The sequence below is a fragment of the Ursus americanus genome, chromosome 2 (genome assembly GCF_024610735.1).
Source record: "Ursus americanus isolate L20-20 chromosome 2, mUrsAme1.1.p, whole genome shotgun sequence".
Lineage (NCBI taxonomy): Eukaryota > Metazoa > Chordata > Mammalia > Carnivora > Ursidae > Ursus > Ursus americanus.
This window is the reverse complement of record NC_142128.1, coordinates 1,165,966-1,190,656: the sequence shown is the minus strand read 5'-3', so window position 1 is coordinate 1,190,656 and position 24,691 is coordinate 1,165,966. Positions and strand designations below refer to the sequence as shown.

Sequence of the window (24,691 nt, the reverse complement as noted above, 5' to 3'; positions counted from 1 at the left end):
TTCGTGGGTTGCTAGCACGTGCTCTGCTTCCCGACCTGGCTCTCTTCACGTGGCAGCCCGTTTGCTCCTCTCTCCAAGTCGACTTCTCGGGTCTTCTTTGTTCTTTGCAACAGCAGCGTTCTGTCTCACCCTCTGGAACATTCTGTTACCTGAAAGAACTGCAGTTTAATCCTAAGTGCATCATAAATGTGATTTTTAAGTCACGTGGCAACGTTACAGTTCGTGCGCTGGATAGAGGGCTGTTTCGGGCCCTCTGAGGGAGAGACTATGACTCAGAAGGAGCACTGAGGTTTCACGTCGTGACGGCCCTTGCTCCCACTTTGTGGACGGGACGCCGGGGCTTAGCCGGCACGGGGACCTGGACGGTGAGGCCCAGTGCTGGGCTCTGGGCAGCACAGTGATGCCCACAGTGCCCTTCCTGGAGACGTGGAGACGCCGGTGTTGCTAGACGACCAGATCGGGGGTTGTGCAGGGACAGGTGTTGACATTTCGATCTTTGAAGTAGTTGCCTCGCTGGTCAGTCACCAGATCATCTCCGGGCCGTTCCAGCCTGGTCAGCACCGATTCCCGTCACTGCCTCGCACCACCGAGGCCGAGCCATGCCAGGGTGTCCTTGCGTTTCAGGTACCAGCCTCCGAACCTGGCCATCTCGACCCTCTACTGGAAGGCATGGCCCCTCCTGCTGGTGGTCGCGGCGTTCAACCCTGAGAACATCGGTGAGCCTCCCCCGGCCAGTTTGCGGTCGTCGTGCCGGGTGCTGCTCTTACGTCCTGTCGGGGCATCTTGCTTATTGGGACTCAGGGTGGAGCCTGGCCGGGGACCAGGTGGGGGCGGGACCCCGGGTGTGGCGGGAGTGCTGTGTCCTGGCCACCACCTGCCGTGCCCTTGCTCCTAGGCCTGGCCGCCTGGGAGGAGTACCCCACACTGAAGATGCTCATGGAGATGGTGATGACCAAGTAAGTCGGCACGCGGTCTGCTGGGCGGGCCCCGAGGGCAGGCCCCGTCCGCGGACGCTGGGAAGCAGAGCAGACCCCCGAGGGCAGGCCCCGTCCGCGGACGCTGGGAAGCAGAGCAGACCCCCGAGGGCAGGCCCCGTCCGCGGACGCTGGGAAGCAGAGCAGACCCCCGAGGGCAGGCCCCGTCCGCGGACGCTGGGAAGCAGAGCAGACCCCCGAGGGCAGGCCCCGTCCGCGGACGCTGGGAAGCAGAGCAGACCCCCGAGGGCAGGCCCCGTCCGCGGACGCTGGGAAGCAGAGCAGACCCCCGAGGGCAGGCCCCGTCCGCGGACGCTGGGAAGCAGAGCAGACCCCCGAGGGCAGGCCCCGTCCGCGGACGCTGGGAAGCAGAGCAGACCCCCGAGGGCAGGCCCCGTCCGCGGACGCTGGGAAGCAGAGCAGACCCCCGAGGGCAGGCCCCGTCCGCGGACGCTGGGAAGCAGAGCAGACCCCCGAGGGCAGGCCCCGTCCGCGGACGCTGGGAAGCAGAGCAGACCCCCGAGGGCAGGCCCCGTCCGCGGACGCTGGGAAGCAGAGCAGACCCCCGAGGGCAGGCCCCGTCCGCGGACGCTGGGAAGCAGAGCAGACCGGAGCCCCGACTCGCCCCGAAGCGTCTCCTCTGCCGGTTCGCTTTCTCGAAGCGAGAGAAGACGCAGCCCGGTCCAGCCCGGGTCTGCTGCGCATTAGTGCTCTCTCCTCTTGTGGGTGAGGACGGAGTGGGATCGAGGTGGGGTCACGGGGGCAGGTCAGTGGCCGGCTGGTGGCACTCGAGCGGGGGTATGACTGGATGGAGCTGCATGGAGACGAAGCACTGGGAGGACCGGGTGCAAAGGTGAACACTGCCTGGGGTCTACACGGCAGGGGGGGGGGGGGGGCGCCGTGCTACCCGATGGGGCACAGGTGCTGAACGCCAGGGCTGGGAGGCTGCGCCCTGCTGTCCGCCGCGACTGTGTGTGTGAGGAGCCAAGCCGGCGGCCGGTGTGCACGTGACGCGCTCCCTGCCGGTCATCGGAGTGGAAGCTGGGTCCCTCTGCCAGCACACTCCCAAGAGGGACAGCGAGGGTGACCACGCAGAAGGCTGTGGTTGAGATGCAGTGGGGCCTGAGGCCTTGGCACGTGCACACACGGGCATGTGTGGATTTAGCACGTGGGAACTGGCTGCATGTGTGTGAGGCCGTTGTGCCCAGGAACTGGACGTGTGTGTGCACACGCGTGTGGGGGAGGCTGGGGCGGGAGGGACCAGGTGTGTGTGGCCCAGAGCTGGAGCCACAGCTGCTCCCGTTGGACCCGTGGCTGATGCAGTGGGCAGGCGTTGGTGCCTGAAGGACGGGTCTGACACGAGGGACCATCACGGGGCGGGTTCAATCTCAGAACCCGTGATAGCGGGTCGCTCGGCGGAGGGATGTGGTCTGGGAGCAGCTGGTCTGCCTGCGGTGCCCTGTGGGCTGGGACCCCGGAAGGGGTTGTGGCCCAGGGATGGCTGGGTGAGCACGTGTCCAGCATCCTGATGCACATCGTGCCTGATTCTGGAGGTGGCTAGTACGCGGTCTCATGGAGAGAGAGCGGCTTGCCCCTGACCTGGGGCGGCACGGCTGACGGCCCAGCCAGCCTCTCCAGTGCGCTTGGCGGCTGAGACTGTGTACAGGGCATGAGTTGTGACCCTCCTTGACCCTGTGCACGGCTCTCTGGGGCCGCAAGCTGCAGATGGGCACAGAAGCACGTTCCTCCTGCTCGGTCCCCAGCAACTACTCATACCCACCGTGCACCCTGACGGACGAGGAGACCCGGACGGAGATGATAAATCGGGAGCTGCAGACCTCCCAGCGGGAGAAGCAGGAGATCCTGGCGTTCGAGGGGCATCTGGCAGCAGCCTCCACCAAGCAGACCATCACTGAGAGCAGCAGTCTTCTCCTGTCGCAGCTCACCAGCCTGGACCCCCAGTATGTCGTGCCCGTAACCTGGGGCCAAGCCGGAACGGGCAGTGGTGGGGTGGGGGGCGGGGCTGGGACTCTCCATGGAGTAAGTGCACTCAGCCACTGGGGAGGCAGAGGGACCACTGGGCTGGGACCGCCAGGGCTTTGTGGGCGGCTGCCTCAGGCGGGACACAGGCAGTCCCCCTGCCTCACCTGCTGCCGTTGCTCGGGGACTCTGCGCACACGTGGCTTCCTAACATGTTCATGTCCTCTGGGACCTTCAGAGGACCCCCTCGGAGGCCTCCCCCCCACATCCTGGACCAAGTGAAAGGCCTTAACCAGTCCCTGCGTCTCGGGCACCTGCTGTGCCGGAGCCGAAGCCCGGATTTTCTCCTCAACATTATCCAGAGGCAGGCGAGTTCCCAGTGGCTCCGGGGGGTGTGGGGGGCGAGGGCTGGCAGAGGCACCCGCAGCCTCTGGCATTAAGTGAGACTGTAGCCAGACGAGGGCACCCCAGGACACAGGCCGCTGAGGACGGGCTCCTTGGCTGTAGGTAACTGTCGGCACGCGAGCGGTAGCTGTGCCCTGTTGTCACGGGAACGTGGGGTGGCAGGCAGACGGGTCACAGCAGGGGACGCGGTGGATTCACGCTGGGAGGGACTGAATGTCCACGTCACCCGGCCCAGGCCTCTTCGCAGTCCATGCCCTGGCTGGCCGACCTGGTGCAGTCGAGCGAGGGCTCCTTAGACGTGCTGCCCGTGCAGTGCCTGTGTGAGTTCCTGCTGCATGACGCGGCCGACGACGCCACGTCTGGGGAGGAGGAGGAGGAGGGCGAGAGCAAAGAGCAGAAGGCCAAGAAGCGGCAGGTTGGCGCCCTCGCAGCTCCTCCCCGGGCCCGTGGGAGTGCCGTGTCTGCCCTCGCCACCCCCCCCACCCAAGGCCCACCCGGGTGCGGTGTCCGCCCGTGGCCCCGCAGGCCCACCGGGGTCTCCTTCGCCCCTGCAGAGGCAGCAGAAGCAGCGGCAGCTGCTGGGCCGCCTGCAGGACCTGCTGCTGGGCCCCAAGGCTGACGAGCAGACCACGTGCGAGGTGCTGGACTACTTCCTGCGGCGCCTCGGCTCCTCCCAGGTGGCCTCCAGGGTGCTGGCCATGAAGGTGAGGCCCATTTGTCCCCCGCAGCCCCGCTCCCCAGCACGGCTCTCTCTCGTACGTCACGCAAGCTCGTTCTGTGCACTGAAGGGGCGGCGGGCTGCGGTCCGGGCGAGCCAGACCCCGAGAGGGACTCAGCGACCTCGTAACCGGTGTTGCTCGGTCTTCTGAGGTGCCGGGCAACTTTCTGGGGACACCGGCTCAAGCTGCTTCTTTGTCGTGTCAGCTCAAGGATTTGTGACAGGACGCGGCATCCTCGTTAGCCGGGCAGCCCCATCTGCCCGGGGCTTTGAGAGAACGTGCCCGTCCCCCGAGACCCACGTGTGGGCTCGGGCTGAGATGTGGCACCGGGAATGTCTGCCTGCAGGGCCTGTCCCTGGTGCTGTCGGAGGGCAGCGTGCGGGACGGGGACGAGAAGGAGCCCCTGATGGAGGAGGACCCCGGGGACCCGGAGGCGCTGCGGGGCTACCAGTGGCTGCTGCGGGACCTGCCCCGGCTGCCTCTGTTCGACAGCGTCAGGCCCACCACCGCCCTGGCCCTGCAGCAGGTGGGGGTGCGGGGCGCTGCCGGGGGCACGGCCGGCTCGCAGGCTCTGGCCTGCGGGTGGAGCTCTCACGGCCCTCCGTCCCCAGGCCATCCACATGGAGACCGACCCACAGACCGTCAGCGCCTACCTGGTCTATCTGTCCCAGCACACGCCCGTGGAGGAGCAGAGCCAGCACAGTGACCTGGCGCTGGTGAGGGGTGGGGACAGCCCTGGGCCCTCGTGGAGGTGACTGGGGCCGGCGGGACAGCCTTCCGGGCTGGGGGCCAGGGCTGCATGCGCCCGCTAGCTTCGCGTGATCTTCTGCCCAGAGTCAGCGTCAAGGTTGCGAGGGTCCGGGCATGCTTGGTGCTGGCATAGCCGTTGGGGTCACCAAGGCCTGGCTGGCTTTGTCGCTGGCTTTGCTCCCAGGATGACGGTGCCTGGGCTGTGAGGTGGGGTGTGGCCATCCCCAGGTGCCCTGGCTCGGGGCGGGGAAGAGGGAGCCGGGCCAACCCCAGTGTCTTCTGGCAGGTCTCCACGTGGCTCTTCCTATAGGGGGGGCGGTGGGGCCCAGGGCACTGCCCGTTTCCCCCTCCCCTGCTCTCCTGGCCAGCTTTCTTGTGACCCTGCTGTCGCGTCTGCTTAGTCTGGCTCAGACCTCACCGCTCCTGTGGACCCCGGGCTTTGTGGGATGAATGGATACAGGCAGTTAGAGGTCCCTGGAGGTGGGGTTCTTTCCGAGTGTGGGTTCCTTGCTGAGGGGCTGGGTGGGAAGAGCAGCCTAGGCCTTGACGCCTCGCCCCTGAGTCCACTCTGGCTCCAGCCTGGTGACGGCTCCTGGCCCCCGTGCTCAGCACCGTTGCCGCGGATTTCAAGTTCGTACCGTCTGGCTGTTGGCTTTTCTCTGGGTCTTGAGAAGGCTGTGCTCCTGCTGCTCGTGGGCAGGGGTCCGCGTGCCGTCCTCACCAGCACGTGCTCCCCTCTGTGAGCAGGGCAGGTTGTGACAGCCGTGTCAGGGTCGGGGCCAGGTGGGTGTCCCTCGCCTTTAGGGCGTCTGTCACTTCTCGCCTTGCCATTCGCAGCCTGCCTGGTGGTCTGCGTGCTGTGCGTGTACAAGGGCCCCTCCCTCCATTGTCAGCGTACCCACCACGTGCTGCCGGGGCGCGGTGACCCTGGTGGTGGCGTTGTGAGCTCACGTGATGCGGCCTCATGGTGGGCCGCCCCTGGCTGTCAGCCTGGCGTGGAGACAGAGACGGCGGGGCCGGCAGGGAGGCCCTCTGACGGCCACGCTCGCTGCCCGCAGGACGTGGCCCGGCTGGTCGTGGAGCGCTCCACCATCATGTCCCACCTGTTCTCAAAGCGCTCCTGCAGCGCGGAGTCGGACGCCGTGCTCGTCGCCCTGCTCTCCATCTTCTCGCGCTATGTGAGGCGCATGCGCAAGAGCAAGGAGGGGGACGAGGTGTACAGCTGGGTAAGGCTGGCGGGCGCTCCCTGGGCGGGCTCCCGGCACCCCTGCACGGCCCAGCCACCCTCTCCTTCCTCCCCAGTCGGAGTCCCAGGACCAGGTCTTCCTTCGCTGGACCAGTGGGGAGACGGCCACCATGCACATCCTGGTGGTCCACGCCATGGTTATCCTCCTGACCCTGGGGCCACCCCGTGGTGAGTGCCCTGCGGGTGCGTGAGGGGCAGCTCCCGGGGTCCATGCCCACAGGCCGCTGTCTTCATGCCACGTGAGCTCCAGCCCCGCTGGGGGGCGGGGGCGCACAGAGCAGGAAGAACGCCTGTGCCTGCCGCGGCTTCGGGCAGGTCGCCATAGGGTGGTGGCGGGATCCCTTCCCTACCTGTGTCAGGGAGCGCGTGGCGGGAGAGGTCGCGGAGCTGTGCAGCTGCTCAGGTTGACCAGCCTGTGAGCTCCAGCACCTCCTTGCCGCCCTGGCCCGTAGCGGAGTGGCATCGGGAGGCGCTGCCTTGCCAGGTCTGCTTCTCCGGGCGCTCCCAGCTCAGCCGGTGGAGCTCTTTGTCTCTGGAGGCCGAAGCATAGACACGGGGCTGCCTGCTGAGCTGTGAGCTCCGGCTCCTCCGGGCCCTCCCCTCACCGACCGTGGGCTGTGTCCCTCTGGCTGGCTGCGCCCTCTTTGGCCTGGCAGCCTTCCCACGGTGCCTTCCTGGCTGGCTGCCGTGGACTGGTCTGCCACATACTCGCGTCCGGGAGGGAGGGAGGGAGGGCAGGGATAGGGCCCCTTGCTGGGATCGATGCTGGGGGCTCTGCTGGGCAGGTGAAGAGCATGCGCCCCCTCGGGGACAGGAGCTCATGAGCCCTGGGTAACGAGGGGAGGCTGGCTTCGTGTCAGCTTGGGGAGTCCCTGGAGCCTGGGAGCAGGAAGGGAGCTGGTTGAGCTGAGCCCGAGAGCCCGGGGACAGTGCCGACCGTGTCCCAGCCCCCCGAGGCAGACTGGCCAGCTTCTGGGGAGCGGCGTGCCCTCAGCTGGGATCGTGGGGTGAGATACAGGAGCAGGTGCGGCTCACAGGTTACCTCTCCTGTTCCCGCGAAGCCTCCGTTCCCCTTACACGGCAAGATGTGGCTCTTCCAGCCTTGGCCTTCAGTCCCTCGAGGGCTGGGGGCTCCTCACCGCGTAGGTCGGGATGGCCTCGTTGAGCCGTGCTGCTTACCACGCCGTCTCTCCCGAAGCTGGCGATGGCGAGTTCCAGGCTCTGCTGGATATCTGGTTCCCAGAGAAGCAGCCTCTGCCCACGGCCTTCCTGGTGGACACGTCCGAGGAGGCGCTGCTGCTGCCCGACTGGCTGAAGCTGCGCATGATCCGCTCGGAGGTCCCTCGCCTGGTGGACGCCGGTAAGGGGTGGGCCGGCCTCACACCGCCCGAGTGCGCTGGGCACTCCCACCGTCGCACGTGGGAGAGGACAGCTCGGCAGCCTGTGGGCTCCAAGGCGTCCGTTATCCAGCAGGTGCTCGTGGGGTTCTCACTGTGCCCGGTGCTGTGCTGGGCTCTGGGGCGAGAGGGAAGGAGCCACAGGCTTGCGTGTGGCCTCAGGGAGTGGGCTGGGCAGCTGCTGTGAGCCGAGCTGCGAGCTGTGAGCCTGCTGGGGCAGGGAAGAGTCTCTGGGGTGCAGGGGCGCTGAGTAAGGGGTGGCTGATCACTGAGCGAGCGTCACCCTCAGCCCTGCAGGACCTGGAACCCCAGCAGCTGCTGCTCTTCGTGCAGTCCTTCGGCATCCCCGTGTCCAGCATGAGCAAACTCCTCCAGTACCTGGACCAGGCGGTGGCCCATGACCCCCAGACCCTGGAGCAGAACATCATGGACAAGAGTAAGAGTCAGGGACCCAGCACGAGCAACAGGGATGGTCTGGGGCGGAGGGCACTTAGGGAGGGCTCTCCCGGCAGGACGTCAAGCCTGGAACGCTCAGGAGAGGCCGGGCTGCCCTGTCCCAGCACGCCCCCGGCGTCCGTATGTGCTCTGGTGTTTGAGGACAGACGAGCTGCAGCAGTGTGCTCAGGGCGACCCGGTTCTTTGCTCAGAGATCCTGCAGCTTAGCTTGTGAAGGCCTGTGCTGGGGTGTTCGGGCGGCAGGGGCTGTGTTCCCAGCACAGATTTCTGTGCGGATGGGGAGGCCCTCGTTCCTTCGCAGCTCAGGTGTCTAACCGCCGGCTGCTGGTTTGCAGATTACATGGCTCACCTGGTTGAAGTTCAGCACGAGAGAGGAGCGTCCGGAGGCCAGACCTTCCATTCCCTGCTCACGGCCTCCCTGCCCCCACGGCGAGGTACCGGCCTGTCCCCCTGCCTCCCAGCTCAGCACACCACAGCGTGGGGCCTCCCCAGACCCAGGGCACATGCTCGTCACCGGCCAGTACCCAGCTTCCTGTGTGAAGGCCCTGCTCCTCGTGGGCCTCAGCAGGCCTGAGTGAGGCTGACCTGCTTGGGGGGGCCATCCCCTGCTGGAAGCCCACCAGGAAGAGTCATCACCTGAAGCCCCTTCCCCTTTCTCTGCAGACAGCACAGAGGCGCCCAAACCCAAAAGCAGCCCGGAGCAGCCTTCGGGCCAGGGCCGGACCCGGGCTGTGACCCAGGTGCGGGTGCTTGCCCCCGAGGACGACCTGGCCAGCATGCTCCTGCAGGTACGGCCACTGCTGCCTGGGACAGTCTCTCCAGAAGTGGGGGCCCCAGAGACGGGGAGAGGCTTCACCCCAGAACTCCACACCTGCATGGAGGGGGTGCTCTGGAGCCAAGTGCCCGGGCCGGAGCTGGGCGACCCTTGACAAGCTGCTTACCTCCCGCTCGCCTCAGTGTGCCCCTCCGCACCGGCGGCTGGTGACCGTGCCCCTGCAGCTGGGCTGTCGGCTGTGTTCCGCGTCAAGGGCAGTGCCTGGAGGCGCCAGGCCTCTGCGGGACTGGCCCAGTTGGCACAGGTCCTCGGCCGCGAGCGGAGTCCTGAGGGCTGACTGGCTCTGCTGACGTGTGCGTTGTTCACGTGCCGTCCGCTGTGCCTGCTAGAGCGTACGGTCCCGACCTTCAGCCTGTCCGCAGTTGTGCAGCCGTCACCGCTGTGCGTTTAGAGCGGTCGTATGAGTGCTCGCTCCCCGGCCGCCGCGGCCCGGCGTCCTCTGTGCTCACCTCCTCACACGGCGACGTTGGCTGCTGCAGTCTCACCCCGAGTGGGGCTTCCCATGTAGGTCCCTGTCTGGAGTCCTGGGGACCCACCCTGCGCCTCCTTAGGGCACCTGCCAGGGATGGGGAGCTGCCAGAGGCACCCTGGCACGATCTGGCCAACTGCGCGTGAGCAGTCGTGGCGCGAGCGAAGGCGCCGCGGCCCCCCCTCTGCCAGGCGTGTCCTCCTGATGCTGCCCTTTGCTCTGCTCCAGATCTTCCCACTGAGCCCAGGCCCGCGGTGGCAGAGCTCCAGTGCCCGCCCTGCCGCCCTCGCGCTACAGCAGGCCTTGGGCCAGGAGCTGGCCCGCGTCCGTCAGGGGAGCCCCGAGGTGACGGGTGTCACGGTGCGCCTCCTGCAGGCCCTTGCCACCCTGCTCAACTCCCCGCACAGCGGGGCCCTGGTGATGTCCATGCACCGGAGCCACTTCCTCGCCTGCCCGCTGATGCGCCAGCTCTGCCAGTACCAGGTGGGTGTGCGCGCAGCAGAGCCCGGGGTCCGCGGGGGGCCTGCACGCAGGCCTGGCGTCTAGCCACAGCCATCCCTGGCTCTGCCCGAGGAAGCGTCCTAGCTCTGTCCCTCTGTGGGCCTTGGTGTGGAACAGGCTCCTATGGACCTGGGTGTGGGGCCCCCACCTTTGTGCACGGAAGCTTTCCAGCAAACAGAAGGAGGCCCCGGGGATGGCTCCCCGTCTGTGTGCACCCGGAGTTTGTAACTTTGCCGCATGTGCTTCTCCGGCTGTGTGAACGTGCCGGATTTGTGCCTGTGCGGGTACGTGGGGGGTCTCTTCTTTCTTTCTGAGCTGCAGGAAGGTGGGTCACAAACAGTAGGACACCCTGCCAGCCATAGGGTTCAAAAGGATCTGGGGCCCTGGCGCACCTGGGCAGTGTGATGGCCCCGGTGCCAGGGCTGAGCCGCGGGTCGTCCCCACAGCGCTGCGTGCCCCAGGACACCGGCTTCTCGTCACTCTTCCTCAAAGTGCTCATGCAGACGCTCCAGTGGCTGGACGGCCCCGCTGGGGAGGGCGGGCCCCTGCAGGCCCAGCTCAAGCTGTTCGCTGCCCAGTACTCGGCACGCCACAGGATCAGCGACGGTGAGGGCAGGCCGGCTCCTGGGAAGCGGGGCCTCGGGCTTGCTGCCACTCCCCCAGGAGCAGCAGGGAGGGAGCGATAGCCTCCTCAGTACAGGGGTGTCAGCCCTTGGGCGCTGTGGGCCCCAGACGGGCATCAGTGTGGACATGGCCGAGGGTTGGAAAGCTAGGGCTTTGGGGAGCAAAGTAGGATCCTTGGCAGGAAGTGCATGAGAGGCCTGGGGGCTCCCGGGACAGGGCAGGCCACAGGAACGGGGACAGAGGCCTGCACCCTGGGTCACACACGCGTCCCTGCAGTGCGGAGTGGGCTCCTGCGCCTAGCCGAGGCCCTGGCGTTCCGAGGGGACTTGGAGATGGTCAACTCCACTGTCCGCGCTGTGGTCACCACCCTCAAGTCAGGGGAGAAGTGTGGCGTGGAGCCCGAGCTTGTCGGCAAAGGTATGTTGGGCCCGGGAACTGTGAGGACCCCAGCTTGGCTGCATGGTGCAGAGGTCCTTCTCCTAGGTGCCCCCAAAATGGGGCCTGCGGAGAGGAGTGGCAGGCCGCCTGGAAGGCCTCACCCCCAGCAAGTAGCCCTGGCCTGGGCTCAGCTGTTGGGATTTTGTGCTTGTGGGGAGCTCAGCCCCAGTGACAGACTCAGACCAAGAGCCACTGCTCACCGCTGGCTGCCCTGGACTGGGCTCGCAGGGGCATTGTTGGCCTTGAGGGCCCCAGGGGCCTTCTGTCCTGGAGTCAGGTGGTCTGGGGCCTGTCTGTCCCCAAGCTGGAGGCACACGGAACACACTTTCTGTTTCTCCGCAGTCCTCCGGGGTCTGATTGAGGTGGGGTCACCGCACCTGGAGGAGCTGCTGGCTGCACTCTTTGCCACTGCCCCCACGTCCCCGACCTTGCGGCCCGTCGCGGTGGTGAGCTCCCTGCTGCTGCAGGAGAAGGAGCCCCCGGCCCCAGGGGAGCCGGAGGCTGACAGCTGCAGGTGAGCTGGCAGGGCCGCGGCCAGTCCGTGAGCAGCCCTGGCTGGCCGTTTCTGAGCCCTCCCCGCTCTCCCTTCAGCCTGGAGGCCGTGCAGCTGGGACCCTGCTCGGGGCTCCTTGTCGACTGGCTGGAGATGCTGGACCCCGAGGTGATCAGCAGCTGTCCTGACCCGCAGCAGAGGCTGCTGTTCTCCCGGGGCAAGGTGGGCTGTGCTCCGCACCGAGGACCGATGGCCGGCGCTAACCTGGGTGTGGTGGGTGCTGGGCTCCCATGGCAGCCCCTGCGTGGACAGTCTCTTTCTGTTGGTTCCAGCAGAAGCCTGGACCTGACTCTTACTGGCCTGGACAGGTGCCCTGTCCCCGGTGACCAGTCGCTGCAATGGTGGGATCTGGTTGCAAGGGCAGGCGAGGAGGAGGGGGACCAGCACTTTGTGTCCCAGGGCCTCCTGCAGGGACGGGAGGCACCGTGGAGGGCGGAGCGTGGCGCCTCACCTGGATGGGTCCCCTGAGGGCCCTGTAGGGCCCTGTGGGGAGGGACTGGGCATCTCCGAGACCCCGAATCTCCCTCCTGTGTCCCCGAGTCTCCCAGGGGGCTCCCGTGGCCGGCGGCCTTTGGACAAGACCCCGGGAGTTCTGGGAACAGGAGCTGGGGACTTGGGTTTGTCATCTGTGTTCACGTGCACTCGCCGTCTGAGGAGCTGGTTCGGGTCAGCACACGCTGCATCTGCAGCGTGCTCCGGCTGGGCCCCACATGGTCCACGGGCTGCCAGGGCTGCCTCCCAGGCAGAAGCTCTGGGTCTTTCTGGAAACGGCCCTCTCCCTCTGCTTTCCAGTGGCTCGAGGCCAGATGGCCAGTCAGCCCCGCAGGGGCCATCCCTGGTGTGCTTCCTCCCCAGGGCAAAGGTCATCCTGGCCCCCAGGTGCCATCTTTCCGACCCTACCTGCTGGCCCTGCTCACTCACCAGTCCAGCTGGTCCACATTGCATCAGTGTATCCGCGTCCTGCTGGGCAAGAACCGGGAGCAGAGGTGAGCACCCTTCCCCACACCCCTCTCCGCAGGCCAGGCGCCATGGCGGCAGCATCGAGGGGCCGTCTGGGCATGTGGCCCAGCCCTGGAACGGGTTCCTGCATTGGGCATCACCACCGTGGGGATACGGAGGGCAGACGGTCCACTCCTCAGATGGTGTCTGTGGCTGCTGTCCACACCGTCTGCAGGGGAGTCCAGTGCCCCCCTGTGTGGCCAGCAGGCCCAGAGGGAGGGCAGGGCCGGTGTTAGCTCTGCTGGTGTGAGGCACGGAGGGTCAAGTGGGACGGGGTGGCCCACGGCCTCCGGCAGCTGACCACGGCCTGCACCTCGAGAGCTGAGTGGGAAGTGGTGTTTGTGGCCTAAACCTCCCGTCACCGCGGCTCGTCCTACCCTTTGGTCTCCTGTCCCTCCTGGAAACTGAGGCTGAGCTCCCGTGTCCGTGCAGGTTTGACCCTTCGGCCTCTCTTGACTTCCTGTGGGCCTGCATCCACATTCCACGGATCTGGCAGGGCAGGGACCAGCGCACCCCTCAGGCAGGTGTTGGGACGCCCCGCAGCCGGCGGGATGAGGCGGGGGTGAGGCGGGCGCGAGCCAGCCAGTCCTGGCACTGACTGGCAGTGCCGGTTGCAGAAACGGCGGGAGGAGCTGGTGCTGCGGGTCCAGGCAGCAGAGCTCATCGGCCTGGTGGAGCTGATCCTGGCGGAGGCAGAGGCCAGGAGCCAGGACGGGGATGCCGCCGCCTGCAGCCTCCTCCAGGCCCGGCTGCCCTTGCTGCTCAGCTGCTGCCGCGGACACGACGAGAGCGTCAGGAAGGTGACGGCGCACCTGACGGGCTGCATCCAGCAGTGGGGCGACAGGTGAGGGCACCTGCCCCCTTGCCCGCGGGGCCCCGACTGCCGCCCGTGGGAGCCCCGCCCACCCAGCAGCCCGGCCCCTGTCTTGCAGCGTGCTGGGCAGGCGCTGCCGGGACCTGCTGGTGCAGCTCTACCTGCAGTGGCCGGAGCTGCGGGTGCCCGTGCCCGAGGCCCTGCTGCACAGCGGAGGCGCCACCGGCAGCAGCACCTGCAAGGTGAGCGGCAGGGGAGGGTGGGGCGGCCGACGCGGGGTGCCCGGGACCCCCTCCGTTCTTTACTGCGGGCGCGGAACCCGAGCCCAGTCGTGGAGACACGCAGCTCCTCAGGTTGAGGAACGGAAAAGGACACACAGTGGTGCTGGCGCGTCCAGGCGGCCGCCTCGCCCCCCTCGCCTGGCGCCCCTCTTGGTGGGCCCGGAGGCCATCTTCTCTGTCCAGCAGCCCTCGGGCTGTGGAGCGGAGCAGAGGGGCCGTCCACCCGCACCCCCGTTTCTCCTCTATGAGGCGCTGCAGACCCACAGCCTGCTGCCCGTGGCGGCTGTGTGCCCCGAGGGGCGCGTCCCTCATGGTCGTCAGCCCCTCCCAGCGACCAGCCTGGAGTCGGCGCTTCTGGAGCCTTCTGTCTTGGGGGTCGCGGCACGCGCTCTTCCCTGGCCATCTTCTGCTCAGTGTGGTCCCGAGACCCGGTTGTGCCGCGGGGTGTCGCGCCATGCGGCCAAACCGGCTTGCTTCCCTTGCCCTGGCGCTGGGCCTGGGGCTGTCACGCTGCACAGCCATGCGCTCGTGCGCAGGTCCGCGTGGCATCGGCCCTCACGGCTTTGGGGCGGATACGGAGGGTGCGCGAGTCTGACGGGCCTTCCGCACCCACCTCCGTGGTTTGGCCTAGAGTAACATCTGCCACCTTTTCAGTACAATGCAGGGAAGTTCTTTTTTTTATGACCGTGTTTCCTTCTGGTTTTTCTACGTCCATCGTAAAAACCAGACACGTAAAAACCTGCACAGTTGAGGTCATGCTTCGTGCAGCATGTTGATTTCACACGTGGAGCAACGTCGTGGCCCGGCGTTCAGTGGGAGTGCTTATCTGGGGTAGGGCCTCACTCTGCGTACCGTGCGTGCAGTGGTCTGGTAGCTTTGGCTTCAGCGTGTTCGATGTGCACCCAGAAGCCACAGGGCCTGGGGGCTGGGTGGGGACAGCTTTCTCTGGTCACCATGTGGTCAGGCCAGGTCTTCGGGGAACCTGGGATGCCGCGCCCCCAGTGAGCCTGTTGTGGGCCCTTCCGCTGTGGCCTTGGGTCCCGTGTGGGGTGGCACATGAGACGCCAGGGCTACGGGCAGCCCCTGGCCCTCACCGCCCCCATCCCCTCAGCTGGACGGCCTCATCCACCGCTTCATCACCCTCCTTGCCGACACCAGCGACTCCCGGTCATCGGAGAACAGAGTGGCCGACGCGAACATGGCCTGCCGGAAGCTGGCTGTGGCCCACCCCATCCTGCTGCTCAGGTATGGGTGCCCCAGGGTATCCTACCCACCCCAACCCCGGCAGGCCCTCTGGTGGCTCTTCACGTCCTGCCTGCACTCCGGTGCTCATTGAAGAGAGGGATCTGCGGAACGCAGGGCAGTGACAGCCCTTGTGGCACAGTTACGGCCGTGGGCTTCCTCCTGACTGAGGCAGAGCCGGGCCCAGGGAGAGCCCTGGAGGGTTGGTCAGACCCGGAACCGGGCGGGAGGTACGGGGTGGCCACGTGGACACATCTGCAAGCCCCAGGCCGTGTGGGGAAGCTGGGGTGTGCCTGTCTGCCTCTTGTGTCCCCGAGTGTGGGTTTCCTGTGGGGTCGGGCCGGGGTGCTGGATTTCTGGGAGAGCGGACCATGGAGTGGTCTTTGTTGTCCCCAGGCACCTGCCCATGATCGCAGCGCTCCTTCACGGCCGCACCCACCTCAACTTCCAGGAGTTCCGCCAGCAGAACCACCTGACCTTCTTCCTGCACGTGCTGGGGGTCCTGGAGCTGCTGCAGCCACAGGTGTTCCAGAATGAGCACCAGGGGGCGCTGTGGGACTGTCTGCGCTCTTTCGTCCGTCTGCTGCTGGTGCGTCTCTCTCCGCCTTTCAGGCGCCGCCTGGGCACTGGGGGACACTCCCCAGGCCTGAGTGTCCCTGTCCCTCCTCTGCCGACTGTCCCTTCCTGCGGCCCCCGCCACTCTCCACCCTCGTCTGCTCCCCCGGCTCTGGCCTGGCCTGACCTTCCTGCCTGAGGCTGTCGGGTGAGGGCAGATGCGGGACATGGGCTCCTCAGCTTCACGGGCACCTGCATCAAGGGCCGGGCCAGCCTGCCTGTCCGGTGGCTTCTGCTGCCCGCCCTGGGGACCGGCTCCCCGCTCATCGTGTGCCCGGGGAAAGTGTGTTGTTCAGGGAGCCGGCTGGAAGCCGCGGTCGGGCTCAGCACTGCCTTCTCTGTCGTGCTCCAGCCGGACACCTGCCTGGCGGCCCCACCGGCTCACCAACGGCAGGGCTGATTCTGATATAGGGCCCAGTGGCCAGCAGACGGCAGTGCGAGTGTCCACGGGTCCGTCCTGAGGCCTCCTGGGCAAGCGGGACGGGCGGGGCGGGAGCGCTCGGCTGTGAACGCAGGGCTTCCGCTTTGCAGAGCTACAGGAAGTCTTCCCGCCACCTGGCGCCTTTCATCCACAAGTTTGTGCACTTCACCCACAAGTACGTGACCTGCAACGCCCCGGCGGCCGTGTCCTTCCTGCAGAAACACGCGGATGCACTACAGTGAGTGTGTGCGCATGTCCGGCCTACACAGGCTCTGTCTGGCGAGGGTCCAGCCGCAGGGCTGCAGGGGGGCGCGTCAGTGCTCGGGTCAGGGGCTCCCGGGGCCGGGGGGCTGCAGTGGAGGATCCCAGGGTGGTGGGGGCTCGGGCCGCGGGGCCACGTCTGTGCCGCACTGTTCTGAACCCGCTTTCCGGAGCTCTGGCCTCCCACGCCCACCTGCCACCTGTCTGTGGCGTCTTCCTCACGGAGAACCTGTGCTCTCCCCAGCGACCTGTCCTTCGACAGCAGTGACCTGGTGATGCTCAAGTCCCTCCTTGCAGGGCTGAGCCTTCCCAGCAGAGATGGCAGAGCTGACCGGGGCCTGGACGAGGAGGGCGAGGGTGAGTGGGGCCCGCGCAGGTTCTGCCGGGAAGGGGCTACAGGCCTGGCAGCTCTTGGGACCATCGTGGTGTCCCTGTGGTGTACCCCGGCCATAGCTGGGCTGGGCGCTGCTCTTGCCGTGAGGTCACGCTTCGTGCGGCAGGTGAGAGGCTCAGGGGAGAAAAGCACTGTCTCCCGGGCAAGTCTCAGCGGGCTCATGGTTCCTGCACATTCATGGAGCACCCACTGTGTCCCGGGCATTGTGCTCGGGCCTGGGGCAAGTGGCCACGTCTTCCAGAGTCGTGGGATTGCGGGGGCCGCTTGGCAGGGACGGCCCTTGCTTACAGGCGGGCTGTGGAGCCTGGGCGTTGAGCGCTGGCAGGCTGCTCCCCTCGGGTGGACCTCCCCGCAGGCCCTGGGCGGGCGTTGCTCCCGGGTGGGCTGTCTCTGTCTCCAGCCTGACAGCCAGACTTCCTGGCTTCTAGAGGAGAGCTCCACTGGCTCCCTGCCCCTGGTCAGCGTCTCCCTGTTCACCCCCCTGACGGCAGCAGAAATGGCCCCCTACATGAAGAGGCTTTCCCGCGGCCAGACTGTTGAGGGTGAGTTTGGGAGCCTGGCTCCCGCAGGCCAGGTTGGCCCCGTGGTGGGCGGTGGGCTCCTGTGGTAGCCCTCCAGAAGACAGCAGGGTCCCTGGCAGGCTGTGGGAGGAGCGGGGCTGTCTCCTCACGGTGGGGGGGTCAGAGAGGGCCTTAGGGGAAGACGCAGGGGCTCCAAGCGGGGACGGGCTGCTCTGCTGACAGTCTCACTGGGGAGCAGGCTGCAGACAGCGGGAGATCAGGGACCCCCAGGGCCGAGGGGCACCTGCGGAAGGGAGGCCTGACCACGGGCTGGTAAGGGGTGGGCCAGCAGTGTGCATGAGAACAGAGGGCAGGGCCGCTGCATGAACTTGGGCTATTGGGCGCACCGTGGTGCTGGCAGCTCCCCGAAGTGGGCGTGCGTCGGGGGGTCAGCATCCCTCTGCAGAGAGGAGCACCGGGAGCGGGGGGCCGCCTGGCGGGAGGAGTGGCTCCAGGCGGCCAGGGACAGGCAGCTGGGCAGGGTGGTTCCAGTGTAGTTCACTGGCCACCTCAGACCTGCCGGACAAGGGTCTGGGCGAGCCTGCTCTTCTGAAAGTCTCCTGGTCAACCAGCACCTACAGTTTGGGATCACTGGCCTTGTGGGACTGGGAAGCCAGCACAGCTCTTGGTGCCTGTCGTCCTGCCATGCTGGGGGCTCTTGGGCTCACCCAGCACTCAGGTGGCGTGGACGGTTCCAAAGGCACTGGCAGCGGCGTTTTGACGGGCCGCAGCGGGGGTCCCTCTGGAGTCTGTGCAGAGGCTGGACTGGGGACTGGCCCGGGGTCCCTGTGGAGCCCCGCTTTGCCCCTGGCTGGCAGGCGGGGTGAGGGCCAGTGCGGCCTGGGGGCCCTGCCGCAGCGCAGGCTCTGGCCCTGGGGCTTGACCCCTCCTGCCTCTGGGCTGCTTGGGGACACGGGTCCGGCCTTGAGTCCAGCAGCTGTGACGTGGCCCTCACGCGCCTCTCTGCCCATCTCAGATGTGCTGGAAGTTCTGAGCGACATAGACGAGATGTCTCGGCGGAGACCTGAGATCCTGGGCTTTTTCTCGGTGAGCAAGCTGGGGGCCAGGGGAGCCCGTCAGCCTTCTGGTAGAAGGCGTGCCGTGCCGGGGGACAGGGCGCCACGCGTCTGAACCCGGCCCTGCGCCGGTTGCTCACAGTCGAGCCGGGAGCCCACCCCTGCTCTGGGCTGGAGCCTGCGAACCGCCACTGCTGCCTGCCCCGGGCCCTGAGGCTGTGGTGGGGGGAGGGGGCGTGGGGAGCGGGGTCCCCTGCCGACTCTGCGGTTGCTGTTGGGAGGCCTGGGGGCCGAGGGGCTGAGCTCCTGACAGGAGGGGAGCCCCGGTAACACCCCCACCCCCACAGACCAACCTGCAGCGGCTGATGAGCTCTGCCGAGGAGCCATGCCGCAATCTGGCCTTCGGCCTGGCCCTGCGCTCCATCCAGAACAACCCCAGGTGAGCCCAGCATCCCCGCTGCCTTGCGCCCCGGCCCTGGCCCGGCCCCGCCCCGCCGGCTCAGGGGCTGGCCGTGGCGCTCCAGGGCGTGCTCAGCCCCCGCCTGAGCGCACGCCTTCTCAGCTTTGCAGCGGACTTCTTGCCCACGTTCATGTGCTGCCTGGGCAGCCGGGACTTCGAGGTGGTGCAGACGGCCCTCAGGAACCTGCCCGAGTACACCCTCCTCTGCCAAGGTGAGCCCGGCCGGTCCCGCGCAGGGCGCCTAGAGCCCCTGGACACCCTCGCCCCGCGCGGCCTGGCTTTCGGCGGCCGCAGAGCCCTGCTTCCGAGAGCTGCGTGCTCGTCGGGATCCCGACGGGTCCTGTCCTATCTCCCACAGAGCACGCGGCCGTGTTGCTGCACCGGGCCTTCCTGGTGGGCATGTACGGGCAGATGGACACCAGCGTCCAGATCTCCGAGGCCCTGAGGATCCTGCACATGGAGGCGGTGATGTGAGCCGGTGTGGCAGCCTGACCACACACCGGCCCTGCGTCCCTCCGCTGCTCGCCTGCTGGTCTCCTCTGGGGCGGGGAGGGCGCTGAGCCACCGCAGGGCCTGGCAGGACAGCACCCAGAGCCCATGGCCGGTGGCTCCCTGCCTCCGCACGGTGACGGGAGCAGACGCCGATGTCCCAGCGAGCCACGGCCAGGGGCTGGTTTGAAATGAAATGTGCTGAATTCCCCAAGTGCTGGCTGCCTGGTGTTCACCTCCCTCGAGCCGCCTGGGGGTTGAGCCGGGCCCGGGAGGGGGAGCCCATCTGCTGGCCAGGCCCACCCCCCTCAGCCCCTGGGCACCCAGATCGGGCGGGGCTTGCTGGGCAGCACCCGTGGAGCAGCTTTCAGGGCTCCCATGGACTCAACTCCCATACCACCCCTAAAGGGGCCACAGGCCCCGGACCCTTGGCTGGGCAGGCATCCGCGCAGAAGCCAACTGAACCACCCCCCAGCACTGGCCGAGGGCCCAGGACAATCCCATCCACGAGAGGGTGGGGGCACCCCTGAAGGAGTGTGGGGGCGCAAGTGTCCCCCAGTGAAGCTGCCGGTGCTGGTTGGGGGTCCCTGCCTGAGAATTTGATGTGGGGGCATCAGGGGCCCCTCCCATGAGGCCCCAGACCCCTGCGCGCTAGCATCTCACTTATTTGGGGTGGGATGGGGGAGCGCCCCCACCCCTGCTGCCAGCAGCACCGATGTCGCCCCACCTTAGCCTCCTACCGGCTCCCTGCTGTGCCCCCCACCCCCTGCAGGTCCCCTGCCTGCTCCTGCTCCTGCTCCTGCTCCTGCTCCTGCTCCTGCTCCTGCTCCTGCTCCTGCTCCTGCTCCTGCTCCGTGGGGCCACCAGAGGGCGCTGTGGCTAAAAAAAAACTGGCCCCAAAGCCGCTGGGCCTTGGCGGGGAGGCAGGATTGTCCGGCCTGAACCTCGGCCTCAGCCCCTGGGGGAGACTGGCCCTTGGGCTCGGTGAGAGTTGCCTGCATGCCAGGCTGGCCCGTGCTTCCTGCGCCTCGCTTCAGAGGCCCCGGCACCCCGGCGTGGCCTGGCCTCAGCATGGGGACGGCTGCGGTGCCCCTCCCCGTGTGGAGCAGGCTGGTGTCACGTTCCTTCCCCGGCACCCTTGCTCTCCGGTCCCAAGCTCTGGGGAGGTCGGCCTCCACGCCCCTGCGCCCACCACAGCCCCTGAGGTCCAGAGCCTGTCGTTTCTCATGTGCTGTCCCCGTCCCTCGTGGCTCACAGCGCCTAGCCCGGGGCCCGTGACCCTGGCCTGATGCCCGCTCCCAGCAGGCAGTCCCAGCCCCCACCACAGCCCTGAGACCCCAAGAAGGGCAGGCTCCGAGGGGGCACCCGGCCTGGCTGCTGGGATCACATCATAGACACAGTGCCCCAGTGGTGCCTCCTCACAGGGGCCCCAGGGTCCGCAGCAGGTGGGTGATGGGCTCCCTGTCAGTCGCTCACAGAGCCCCTGGCCCCAGCCTGTGGGAGGGGTCCCAGCAGGCAGAGAGGCAGGCTCACCCATCTCTGGGCCTAAGGGCAAGGTCTGAGGGAGCTCAGGGCCAGATGCGGCCCGGACCCCCTGTCCACCTTGGCCTGGCCTCCCTTCCTGGTCCCCTCATGGGCGACAGCAGCGTTGGCACACTCCAACCGCCCGACGGGGAAGGGCGAGGGCAGGGGCTCAGCTCCGCCATGGGGGGTGCGGGAGCTCCCACAGCCCCGAGATGCTGCCTGCCCCCGTCAGCGTGGCGAAGACCGAGGCGTCCTGGCATGGGTGTGGGCGGGCAGGCCAGCCACTGCGGCACTGGCCATGGTGGCAGGAGTGGGGGTCGCCAGCAGGACCACAACGAGCCTGGGCGCATGTGCGAGACATGAGGAGGGTGGGCGGGGTTCGAAGCCAGCACACGGGCTCTGGCCGTCACGTGCAAGGTGCTCCCGAGACGCTGGCCGTTACCTCGTTGGGAGCGGCCCCGCTGAGCATCCGCTCCTGATCACAGTCTCCGTGTTACACGCCAGGAAACAGGCACAAGAGGGAACAGGCTCTGGGTCTCCGGCTGGTACCTGGCACGGTTGAGACGTGAGTGCTATGGGCCGTGGGGCCAGAGTCTGGGCCCTGACCACCGACTGCGCTGCCCCTCGCATGGGGAGATGGACAGAGGTCCCAGCCACCTGGGTGCCTGGCCTGTGCCAAGTGTGGGGAAAGGGGCCCAGTAGGGGTGTGCACACCCCGCAGGTCCCAGCTTGGTGGGCGAGGGAGCACATGGGAGTGCGGATGTGTGGGGGCCAGGTGAGCCCCCCACTTGGCGTCACCTCACCTCCCAGAGGACGGGTCACCTGCCCCTGCCCACTCTTTGCCCGCACAGGCTTAGCGGGTACCTGTAGCTCAGCCCAGTTAGGACCTGCTGGATCCTGACCTTCTCCCCCGCCAGGTCAGCAACCCGGGCGCGGTGCCCTCTCGCTGCCCGTCGCACCACGGCAGGCTGGAGGTGGGGGCCTGGCTGTGGGCTGCTCGTTGTTCCAGCTCCGCCTGACGTGGGTGTGCCGTGCAGCTGAGGGAGGGAGGGAAGGAGGTCCAGTCTCCGAGAGTCTTTGCCCCAGACACCGGGTTGGGAGCTGGGGGTGGGGGAGCTGCGGTGTGTATGTTCCTGCCTGGCCCACACACCCGGGCTCTCCCCGGGGGCTCCCACTGGTGGCACGGGCTGTCAGAGCCCGCTCGGGCTTCAGTCCTGGGCGTGTGACCCGGGCAGCTGAGCTCCCGTCTCTGTGCCTCCGTTTCCCTCTCGTTAAGAGCGGCGGCATGCACCTACTCGTGGGGAAAGTGGACAGTGTTTGAGCTGAGGTTGCCGCAGGAGACACGTGGTGGGGGTGCCCAGCTGGCTGGGGCCACGCCGGTGGGGGGGGGGCACACACAGGGCAGCTGGTTGTGGCACTTGCACGCACCAGGCCTTTCCACGCGCCCCGGGGGGTCCGCGACAGCGGCGGATGGGGGTCTGGTCCCCTGTGAGTGGCGAGCCGGGATTTGAGCCTGGGTTTGCTGCGCCGTCTCCGGCGGGTGTGCTGCGGACTCGGAGCCAAAGCTAGGCCGAGACAGACAGGAAATCCATGCAGGGGGCGGGGTGCGGGGGGGGGGGATGTGAAAGCAGAGAGCGTGCAGGTCGCAGGGGTGGTGGCCCCCCAGGAAGGGCTGACAGGTTGTGGGTGGATCAGAGGCCACAGAGCCCACCTGTGACCCTGGCCTCCGTCTCTCTGATCCCCCAGCCCCTCAGCTGTGGCCACCCCTTCAGATCCCAGGGTCCCCAGGGTCCAGCTGTGGGGAGGGGACATTCAACAGGACCCTTGAGGGTGGGTCCCCACCCATCTGTTCTAGGATCAGCCAAGGCCCGTGGTGAGCCTGATAGTGAGCTCCCCGTTACAGGGGCCAGCGTGGCCTGGACCACTCTGAAGCTGCAAAGTAGCCCCGTGCCAGACTCACTGCAGGAGAGGGGCGGCCCCGGGAGGACGCTGCAGGCCAGCCCCCCTGCAGGGGCAGCTCTTCACAGGCTTCCCTCAGCAGGTGGGAAAGGGTGGGGCCGGTGAGCCGTTGCCATGGTGACTGGCGCAGGGCTTCCCCAACAGCTTCAGGACAAACACCTGGTTTCCTTTTCACTCCCGGGAAGGGGTGGGCCCCGACCAGCCAGGATCTCTCCCCACCAGGCTCCCCAGGGCCCGTGCCCCCACGTTCACCCTGAGAGGGCTGGCTGACGCCCCCATTTCACTCGCTGAGGGCAGCGAGGGCTCAGGGCACATCTGCTCAGGTCCTGAGTCGGGACTCCCCTCCTTGTCCCCTTAGAGCAACCAAGGACTGACCCAGTTAGGCCCAGCCAGGCCGAGGCAGGGTTATTTCAGGTGTTGGAGGGGTGGGTGTGGCTCGAGGCCTCCCCAGGGCCTGCTGTCCCCTCCCTCCCTGGACAAAGGACCTGCTGGGAACGCTCTGGGAGGACTGTCCAGTTCCCTCAGCCCAGAGCCCACTCACCAGTCTGGACCCCAGTGCAAGTGCCCAGCCCACGTTGGCCCCCAGGGACCCACAAGCCTACACCGAGGGGAGTCAGGAAGAGTTCTTCACAGAAGGTAGACCGCTAAGTGGGTCTTGAAGAATGAATATGAGTTTTTCAGGTGAGGATTCGGCTTATCAACCTGCAGTTAGAGCCACAGGGCTCTCATCTGTCTTTGGGTGTGAGTGGTGAGCCCTGGACCTCTGCCTGTGCCCTCCCGGCCTGGGGCGGCTCGGTGGGAAACAAGGGCTGGCCTGCACATAGTGGGGCTGGGTGCTCACTTGTCTGGCAAGTGGTTTGCTCCCAACTATTCCAGATGGGGAGGGGAGGCTTCGGGGGGAGGTCACGGGGCCACAGGCGGAGAGGATCTGGGTGAGCACAGGACTTCAGCTGCAGAGCCCAGGGTCCCTGTGACCGTCTGAGGGTCTCTGAGCTCTCCAGTCCTGCTCCCATCAGGCCAGGGGCAGCCTCGCCTGACCTCTCGCCCCCAGCCCTGGGATGGGTGACCCTAAAGGCACAGACCACCTGCGGCTCACACACCAGCTCAGCTTTGTTCTTGGGCGCACGCTTCCCCTCCCTCCACGTCTATGAGGCAGACCTGAGGGTAAAGCCCAAGGCTCCGGGTGGGTGGCCGTGAGCGGCCTCTGACACAGGAAGTGCTCTGGAGATGACCTGCTCTGTGAACAGAGACGTGCTGTGATGCGGCCAAGGACACGCAGCCATCAGAGGCCGGGCTGGGCTTCCGTGGGCCCTGGGCCTGCCACCTGGCCGCCCCCACCAGCCCCTGCGCTCTGTTTACCAGGGGCTGGGCGGGCCAGGCCTCATTACAAGGGGCTCCTATAAATGGCGTGAGGAGGATTAATAATGCATTTATAACACATCGTCGTGGTAGCCGAAAATGATCTATAAATGTGCGGTAAATGTTTTATAATGTTTTTGTAACCCGTTATAAATGATAAATGGCAGACTATAGATGCTGGATCAAATATTTATAGCGCGTTGTGTGCGACGTTGGGCTGCTACAGTTCAGGAAAGCCATTAATAATAAAGTGGATGGAAATGGAGAAGGTACCGACATGCCCAGCAAAGCCATTTATAATGAAATGTAAAATTTGGCTGTTGGAAGCAACCCACGAGCCCTCGCCAAGGCACTGGCCAGGCTCTCCCGGAGCCCGGGAAAGGAGCGGGGTCATGAATTATTTGTGAAGTGTTCCGACGAGAATGTATACTATCCATAGCACACCATATAAATATGCTATTAATATACCCAGGGCGGCATGCATTATTCATTGGCCCTAATTAATTAATGGGTGGCCCCTTAAAATGGGGTGTCACAGCTCCTAGCTCCCTCTCCTGCCTGGGCCCGGAGGCACGGCATGGGCGTCCACGGCAGCCTGGGCGAACCCTCGGCCAACCTGACCGTGGCCTTGGGAACTGGGGAGAAAGGACATCCCTGATGTTCTGCTGTGAGGCCAGCGTGACCCCCGAACCGTCCTTCCTGTGCAGGCCATGCGCGAGGGGGCTGTGGTCCACTCCAGGGGGGCTCTGCCCACCTCGCCCCACGAGTGTCCATCTCCTACAACCATGACCGCCGTGGCCCGTGGCCTGTACAGGGAGCCATATCTCTGCCCATCACCCCAGTGCCATCCTCCCTAAACGCCCAGGGAGGAGAACCCCTGTCTTACTGTGAAGAGGAGGACATTCCAGAAGTGGGGAGCCTTCTATAGGGTCCCTGGGCAAACCCACGTC

At 66.8% G+C, this 24,691-nt stretch overlaps 1 protein-coding gene across 2 annotated transcripts in view; it reads left to right on the top strand.

Annotated features, from left to right (window-relative positions):
- The window catches only part of INTS1 (integrator complex subunit 1), a 30,075-nt gene extending 10,962 nt beyond the window's left edge, over positions 1-19,113 (top strand). The window contains exons 16-47 of one of the 2 annotated variants that reach the window (XM_045813275.2): positions 625-716; positions 896-956; positions 2,738-2,935; positions 3,193-3,322; positions 3,595-3,774; positions 3,914-4,063; positions 4,425-4,604; positions 4,690-4,794; positions 5,887-6,054; positions 6,131-6,242; positions 7,273-7,434; positions 7,761-7,907; positions 8,263-8,361; positions 8,591-8,715; positions 9,607-9,714; positions 10,179-10,338; positions 10,633-10,773; positions 11,137-11,308; positions 11,386-11,509; positions 12,203-12,333; positions 12,779-12,866; positions 12,964-13,190; positions 13,279-13,402; positions 14,553-14,686; positions 15,080-15,272; positions 15,830-15,957; positions 16,225-16,337; positions 16,803-16,916; positions 17,911-17,981; positions 18,298-18,389; positions 18,513-18,622; positions 18,769-19,113. In XM_045813275.2, the coding sequence (XP_045669231.2) occupies positions 625-716; positions 896-956; positions 2,738-2,935; positions 3,193-3,322; positions 3,595-3,774; positions 3,914-4,063; positions 4,425-4,604; positions 4,690-4,794; positions 5,887-6,054; positions 6,131-6,242; positions 7,273-7,434; positions 7,761-7,907; positions 8,263-8,361; positions 8,591-8,715; positions 9,607-9,714; positions 10,179-10,338; positions 10,633-10,773; positions 11,137-11,308; positions 11,386-11,509; positions 12,203-12,333; positions 12,779-12,866; positions 12,964-13,190; positions 13,279-13,402; positions 14,553-14,686; positions 15,080-15,272; positions 15,830-15,957; positions 16,225-16,337; positions 16,803-16,916; positions 17,911-17,981; positions 18,298-18,389; positions 18,513-18,622; positions 18,769-18,884 (4,255 nt within the window). In that variant the 3' untranslated portion in view covers positions 18,885-19,113. Of the gene's footprint in view, positions 1-624; positions 717-895; positions 957-2,737; positions 2,936-3,192; positions 3,323-3,594; positions 3,775-3,913; positions 4,064-4,424; positions 4,605-4,689; positions 4,795-5,886; positions 6,055-6,130; positions 6,243-7,272; positions 7,435-7,760; positions 7,908-8,262; positions 8,362-8,590; positions 8,716-9,459; positions 9,715-10,178; positions 10,339-10,632; positions 10,774-11,136; positions 11,309-11,385; positions 11,510-12,202; positions 12,334-12,778; positions 12,867-12,963; positions 13,191-13,278; positions 13,403-14,552; positions 14,687-15,079; positions 15,273-15,829; positions 15,958-16,224; positions 16,338-16,802; positions 16,917-17,910; positions 17,982-18,297; positions 18,390-18,512; positions 18,623-18,768 lie in introns of both variants that reach the window. The other variant, XM_045813274.2, reaches the window with a different exon arrangement.
- Positions 19,114-24,691: the final 5,578 nt, after the last annotated feature.